The sequence below is a fragment of the Galeopterus variegatus genome, unplaced genomic scaffold (assembly GCF_000696425.1).
Source record: "Galeopterus variegatus unplaced genomic scaffold, G_variegatus-3.0.2 Scaffold8668, whole genome shotgun sequence".
NCBI lineage: Eukaryota > Metazoa > Chordata > Mammalia > Dermoptera > Cynocephalidae > Galeopterus > Galeopterus variegatus.
Genome location: NW_007734779.1, coordinates 44,815 through 53,031, shown reverse-complemented (window position 1 = coordinate 53,031; position 8,217 = coordinate 44,815). Strand labels below are relative to the sequence as shown.

General features: G+C 42.2%; 1 gene segment (V, D, J or C); it reads left to right on the top strand.

Annotated features, from left to right (window-relative positions):
* Nucleotides 1-6,125, top strand: part of LOC103608657 — a 7,571-nt gene extending 1,446 nt beyond the window's left edge. Inside the window, 1 exon segment of the V gene segment in view lies at nt 5,761-6,125. Coding sequence covers nt 5,761-6,125 — 365 coding nt within the window.
* Nucleotides 6,126-8,217: the final 2,092 nt, after the last annotated feature.

The following is an 8,217-nucleotide window of genomic DNA, read 5'->3' as shown; positions in this document are numbered from 1 at the left end:
ATTCTTAAGTATTTTATTTTTTTGCTGGCTATTGTAAATGGGCAGGCTTTCTTGATTTCTCTTTTGGCTTGTTCACTGTTGGTGAATAGAAATGCTACTGATTTTTGTGTGTTGATTTTGTATCCTGCTGCTGTGCTGAACTCATTTATCACCTCTAAGAGTTTTTTAGTAGATGAGTTGGGCTGTTCAATATATAGGATCATGTCATCTGCAAACAGGGACAGTTTGACTTCATCTTTTCCAATCTGGATGCCCTTTATTTCCTTCTCTTCTCTGATTGCTCTGGCTAATACTTCCAATACTATGTTGAATAGGAGTGGTGAGAGTGGGCATCCTTGTCTGGTTCCTGTTGAAAACACTTTTAGATAAAAATTAATAAATTACATAAGCAAATGAGCTGGGTTTTCTACTTAAGAACCTGGACACAGGACAGCAGGGTGTGTCTATCCTTTCAATTGAGTGTCAGCATTAGTGGAAACATACTTAAACTATCATTTGTGCCTTCCCTTTAAACACAGTCATGCCCTAAATTTATCAGGAATATTGAATGTGAACTTCCAAGGGCTGACGATGTAATACACTAATAAAAAATCAACCTGTGTCAATCTCACTTTTGTAATTAAAGAGGAAATTAAAAGTGTTGCTGAGTATTTTTCACATTTTACTAGTTTCTTCATGACACTGTGACATTTGAACGTGAATTTTATTATCCCATGTTAGAAAGTCTGATGGGAAGACGCTGAACAGAGTATACCATGGTGACTGATTTGTTACCAAGTACCACAGTCATGCAGTTTAGGGCATTATCTTCGGACATAATTGAACTTCAATAAAGCCTCGTCATAACATCTGTGTTTTTATGTCAGCTTTGTTCTGACAGGTATTTTCATTGCTGATTGCAGGTCATGCATTCCCAATCATCTTACATTCAAATACTTACAAACTTGCACTGCAAATATTGCTACAAACATGCACTTTTTGCAATAAAAGCTCTCATTTGGCCTTTTACTTCTTTTATTCAATATTTTTTATTTTCTATTTTAATTTATTGGTTATTAATATTCATAGGGCACAAAGCTTACCGTCAGCACTTGTGTCCAAGTTGTGGTGGCCAGATCAATACTATTAGCATGCTCATTACTACAAATTGTGATTATTCCTAATGTCCCGCACCCAATTAATCCCTGACGTCCTTCCCCTCCGTCTTGTCCCCACCCCATTCCGTAACCCCAGGTCTGCTCTGTCCCTCTGCAAGACCAATGCACCACTGTGGCTTTTCTTTCCTTCCTTTGTTCTCTCTTAACTCTCACTTATGATGGAGAACATGCGGAATTTTTTCCCCTTTGCTTGGCTTATTTCACTCAACATTATTTTCTCCAAGGTCATCCGTGTTGCTGTGAATGGTGGGACGTCATTCCTTTTCATGGCTGATAAATTTAATACAGTTACGTGCACCTTTTGACGTGGTGGGGTGTGTTGCTTTCTGATCTCTAAGGTTATTCTCAATCCATGACCCCCTTTCTTCCTTGCCTTGTAGGTCTGATTCTTGAACATTTTACCTTTTTTCACTGTGATAGTTTTCTCTTTCCCTCCCATTCTCTCTCTCTCTTTCTTCTATATTTGTGTTTCACAAGAGAATAACTTACAAATGTGTGTCCTATCCAAGTCTAGTGATGCTCAGAATTTCATCCCTATAATTCCTAAATCCATGAGATAAAATCTCAACTCACTTCTCTGTTGGTCTCCAAAGCCATTGCTGTTCAGTAATTTATTTTTTTGTTGTTGTTTAGATTTGCTTATTGATTCATTAAACATATCAATACTGCTAATTATGGTTATTATTTGTGTAGTCATTATGTTTAATATGTTTCATTTAAAGCATCATAAAATTCTCTCTGTTAGTATTTTTTCTCACTTCTCTGACATTCTATTAAGACATTTTTTTCTTGAACATATTTTATCCTTCCAGTCGTGTGAAAGTCCTGCTTAATGAATTTTAATATTATTTTTCTTAAAATAATTTTTAAAAATAGAACAATCCACAAAACACAAACACTCTTATTGCAAGTTAATATGCAACATGTATATGAGACTAGCAGGATAATTATGATACAAGGAACAGCGGCGATTCACTCTCCACAACACACAGGGCTGTCCTGCTGAATCTGTACCTTGGGAGATTCTTCCTCTACACGGTGACATATTTCAGAACAGGGCTGTGAAGTTTCACATTTGTGTATGTTACAAGGAATTGCTCAGCATCAATCAGAGGCATCGTTCAAGTTAGATTTTCCAAAAAGACAAGTGGTGAATGTGTGTGTGTGTGTGTGTGTGCACGCATGGAGGGGGGAAGAGAGAGAGAGACTCAGGTGACACATGGGTAGTGTGTTACCCTTCAGTTCCCCCAAATACCTGTTGTCCTCTTCCATGCAGAGATGACAGACAACATATATTTTTGATCTTTTGATGTAAGTCAGGACCATATGATTAATTAAGCCAAAGAAAATGCACACAGATCAAACAGACACATTCACAGCCTGGATAATTAAATTAAAGTTCAACAGGTACAAAGCTCCCATTACACAGTATGAGCAAGTGCTGCAGACCAGCTCCAGTTGAGTTGGGGGTCTTTGAAAGAGGGATGGAAAGGCAGTGAAAAAAAAATCACAGGCAGAGACCTCGGTTCCTCTGAAGCACGTTCTCAGCCTGCAGGCTGTCAGCACTGTTGCAGCCAAAGCAGCTAAAGCATTTTTATTTCTCACACAACCCGAGGGGGGGTGTTAATATGGGCATTTTAACTACATAAACCTTTAAAATTATTAAACCAATAGTTAAACGGAAACTTTTCTTAAAATTACTTCAGTTCTCATAAAATTTATAATCCACAAGGTTAAATAAAACTTGGTGGTTGGCCAATTCTTTCTGGTGATTATATCTGTTGTGGTCGATTAGTCTGTGACTCGCTGTTCGTGATGTTTCTCACCATTGTGTTTCTTTTCTTCCTGTCCTCGTATTAACCTTAAACTTGTTACTACCAGCAAGAATAAATTATATGTCTGACTCAAAATTGAGATGGCAGCAACTGCGGTTTCAAAGTGTTAAACAAACCTTATATATATATTTTTAACTTTGATTTAATGATTTTCATATTTCTATAGGCACGAACCTATTGTTTATTAGGAAAAGGAATAAAGGATTTTTGAACAGCTTTAACATGCATATACTTAATATCGCGGCTGTGTGGCCCAATGTAAAGTGTCAAAGTGCACAACACCATCCCTCACAAAACCAGGTGCATTCTAAATTCCATCTATAATCTTTATTTTTAGGAGAGAAAGTTGTGCATCATATGTTTTTGTCCCAATATCTTACTAAGATGTTTTTATTTAACTTAGGACACTAATCCCCTGTAAATGACGTTTGCCAACTTAAGTCATATTTAGGACGTCCCCTAGGAGGGTGCCAAATTTTTCATTTTCCCATTTTATAATCCATATAACCATTTACCCAGATGGTGGGAAGAGGATGGGGATTTCTATTGTTTATTAATTTCTTCGGTAAAAACGATTGCTCATGGCTATTCATAAGGTGTTTTTAAAACATCCATTGGTGTAATAAATTGACTCAAAAGGGACAATTTAGAATTTTCAATCTTCCCGGATCTTTTGTGGGATAATCTAATTTTATGACAACAACTGTTTGTGTGTCATTTTCTGTATCATTTGGAAACTCAGGAAACTGCCACGCTGACCAAAACATCAAAAGAGAAAGTGAAAGCAGCACCACTATGCCAAGGCAGAGATCTTTAGAAATGAAAGCAAGTGCTGGTAGCTGTGGCCCTGCCAGAAGCTCTCCCTCCAGCGCCTTGCCAACTCAGAAAGGGCAGCCCAAGCTATTCTTTTTGGGACCCCGCCATGGCGTGGACTGAGCCAAACAAGTTCTGGGGATTTGCTCTACAACACTGCACCCCCAGTTAACAATACCGCATTGTGCACTTACAATGTGTTAACAGAGAAGAGCTCACGGTAAGTGTCTTTACAACAGTTAAAAGATAGTCCACCTGAAATTCATCATTTCCTCACCTTCTGTTTTCTATTAAGCATCAGCCCATAAGCTGTAGATTCTGGGTCTCAAACCAGTGGGAGTCTGGGTTCCTGAGTGACTTTATGAATCAGACACCTCTTCTCACCACAACTTCCCTCCTGAACACATTAGAATAGAAATGAGCAAACAGTAGATATTTGTTCTTGAATCTTTATTCCACTGAGATGCTGGAGTGTTTGCTACACTAGGCAGAACATCCTGATAAATTATCCTGTGCAAATAGACATGGGCAGCTGGGACTCTGTAGAGTCAGCTGAAGGTTTAGAAACAAACTGAAACAGTGTTGCACATACACCTAGTTATTTTAAATCTCCTCTCTGATAATTCCAAAATCTGTGTCATATTTTACCCTGGTTCTGATCCTTGCTTTCTGATTTCACTGTGTTTGTTTTCCTTTGTCTTTTATCAGGTCTTTTACCATTTTGGTAAAATTCCAGCAAAATTCATGCGTTAACAAGAACTGAAGAATCAGCCCCCAATTGTCCTAACTTACAATCCATTCAGGAACCTTCAAGGGCTGTCCCTCCATGACATGGACCTGCTCTTGGGACTGAGAGGGGGCTCACAGGAGTAGACACAGCACAGCATCCAGCACAGCCCCTGGCCTCTTTCTCTGTGGTTGGCGGCATCTCAGAGGGCAGTGACCATAGTCATGGAGTGGCTGTCATGGGCCCCAACACAGAGAAATCAAAGGGAAGTGTGTTGTTAAAACTTTCATATTAGGGATTTTATTACTGCTTGTATGTTAACAATTATGATTGATATGTTCACAAGTGGGGATCTCTGATGAGATTGTAGGACTAAATGAAAGAATCACATCAATAATAAAAGTGTGAGAACTGAATTTCTGTTGAAAATTCGAACACATTAGAAGCACAGGATTTATATTGGGAAGGGGACATTTAAAGGAGTCTATTTGTCTTTCCCAAACAGTGAGAATCAGTTTCCTGAGTCATGTACAGGATGCTGTATTTTGCAGAGTCCCTGTGGGTTCCCATGTGCTGTTTCTTGTATCACATGGTGGACGGGGCACAGGACAGGCCTGGAACTCATGGAACAGCAACAGTGTAACAATGTAACAAGCTCTCAGGTGTGATGAGAAGCACATGAAAGGAGAGGGTACAGGGAAAGGAAGCAGGTGTTGTGCTGCGATCAGAGCTGTAAAAGCACAACCCAGAGCCTGAGATTGTGGGAAAACTTGGGCTGGGTCCAAGACAAGGCACAAGAGATGGTAGAAGGAAGGTAGATCTGGGCTAAGAAATCTGGGGCCACATTTTGGAGTGTTCTTTTACATCGGAAAACTATATGTCAAGTAATTTTCAGAATATAATAGAATACAGGCACATCAAAAATGCAGAAAATCCCACCTCAGTTCCTCACCGCTTATAAGGACAGAGCTCTCCCACATGCAAATTTCCCTTCAAACTCCAGGGTAAATGTAGACTCATGGGTGGTGGAAGCTCACAGGTCTGTCCTCAGACAGGGCTCAGGTCTCTGGGGAATGCAGAGTTGAGATCTAACAGAAGATGAGATTGTGGGGTCTTCTCTTTGCCTGGTGACAGCTCCCCAAGTTGAGTGTCTCAGATGTCACACATGGGTCTACGGTATGGTTTTGACTGCATGTGACTGACAGGTTCCTATTCTCTTTTTCTCCAGGTGTCCTGTCCGAGGTACAGCTGCAGGAGTCGGGCCTAGGACTGGTGAAGCCCTCGCAGTCCCTCTCCCTCACCTGCACCGTCTCTGGTTACTCCGTCACCAATAATTATGGTTGGATCTGGATCCGCCAGCCTGAGGGGAAGAGCCTTGAGTGGATGGGATACATTAGTTATAGTGGAAGCACAGGTTATAACCTGTCGCTCAAGAGCCGCACCTCCATCTCCAGAGACACGTCCAAGAATCAGTTTTTCCTGCAGCTGAGCTCTGTGACCGACGAGGACACAGGCGTGTATCACTGTGTGAGAGACACAGTGACAGGAAGTCAGCAGGAGCCCAGACACAAACCTCCCTGCAGGATACAATAGGGGACTGGGCTGCAGGGGGCGCTCAAGGCCCACCCAGCTCCTGTGCCCCATGGAGCAGGTGCAGAGAGGGGATGGGGGTTCTCTTGGGGTCTGAGGTTTCCTCTGCTCTACTGACTCCCAGATGCCCACAGTGTCATTTCCTTCTTTGTTCATTGTGACTCTCTTCTCACATTCTTACTTCAGGCAACGCAGTTTGAAGTAACTTTCCTCATTTGTAGATGAGATGTTTCCACTCACTGAGACCTTTCTTTCCTCAGGTTTTATCATAACCTGTTCTCTTTGCTGACACACAAATCATTGTAGAGATTGTTATCTTCATGTGATCAATAATATTTTTCCCTAAAGGGTTGCTCAGTCCAGGCACACAGTGTCCCTAAGAAGAATCTTCCCTCAGTCGAGCACACTTACTGCCACATTGTTATGATCATCTTCAGGAACTCTGTCCATGGGGTCCGTGTCCTCCCTGGGGCAGTTTATCCTCTGGATCCTCATCCACACTGTGGACACTGATGTTCAGTATTTGTCCCTCTCTCTGTCCATGCTCCAATGTCCTGGATGGAGAAGCTGCTGCCTAAGGGCCAGACACAGCTCTTACACTTCTATGTGGAGGTTTCAGGGTGACAAGCACAGAGAGAAATACCCACCAGAGCCCTGCTATGTTGCATTCTGGGTGTGGCCTCTCAAAGCAGCCCTGGGAACTGTGTCCTAAGTTGTGTATCTCAGGTTCTATGGGGCGATTCCCTGTGTATATTGAGAACCAGCTGGACAGAGCCCTTTCCCTGCCCACTCTCTGCTGTCCCACAGACATCATGGACACTTGCCCTAATACCATCCTCTGTCTACCATTGTTTAAATTCTTACTAGATCTGTCCCTAGACACTCAGCTCCATGAGCCAAGAGCCCTGCTCAATTCTTACCAAGTCACCTCCTGTGCAGGTGCACATGAGGGGCTCAGTAATGAGGCTGATCATTGAAGGTTGGGACCTCATGTAGTGCTGAGCAGGCACCTATGGCTTATGAATGTTTCATAAAAAGAGAAAATACCGCATACAATTGAGGTGAGACAAGAGCACAATGCAGGGAAGAAACATTGACAGGCTGGAGCCATTAATTAGAAACTCTGTCTCTGCAAAAGTCAGTGTAAAGAGGATGACAAGGCAAGCTATGGACTGGATAAAATGTCCCCTGGTGTCCTTGTTTGTGTCTCCTCTGTGGACTAGGTTTTCAGGTGCTGAGCAGGCACCTATGGCTTATGAATGTTTCATAAAAAGAGAAAATACCGCATACAATGGAGGTGAGACAACAGCACAATGCAGGGAAGAAACATCGACAGGCTGGAGCCATTAATTAGAAACTCTGTGTCTGCAAAAGTCACTGTAAAGAGGATGACAAGGCAAGCTATGGACTGGATAAAATGTCCCCTGGTGTCCTTGTTTTTGTCTCCTCTGTGGACTAGGTTTTCAGAGAGACTACTTTAATAGTGTCTAAGGTGCATGTGGTGTTGTAGTTTTTCCCTGTTAGTACACAGAACATCAGTAACTCTTCTTATATCTGTAAAAGAAGTGAAGTCACAGGGTGAACTCCTGTCCCCAGAATTGAAGATGCAGTCAGGAAGACACAGAGGGTCACACCTTGTCAGATCAGAACGTTGTGTGTAAGGTGTGGGTGATGTGGGTGGTAGGGGAAGCACTGCACAGTCCTGTGATGAGTCTGTCCTTTAGTGAGCCCTGTCCTGGGTGTGACTTTCACCGGTGCTTCTCCCTTCATGATGCCCTTAGGTTAGACTGGAAGGCTCTCAGGAAAGGGCATAGAGTTGGGTGTTTCTCTTCTCTGTGGTCAGTTTTGCTCTGAAGAAGTTATAACCTCTTGGGATCAGATAAATTAGTTCCTCCTGAGGTTGACCTGAAGAGCGTCCTGCTCTGGTGAATCTCAGAACGGCTCCTTCCCCTTTTCTCTGCAGAGAGCAGGAGGATTGTTTTATGATATTTTCATTGAGAACCTCATCGCACCGCTGAGGTGGAGTTTAAAAGGTTGGGATCTCTAAGACCGTCCCCCTGGGATGCACCCACCTCTCAGATTTCCCATCCTGAGT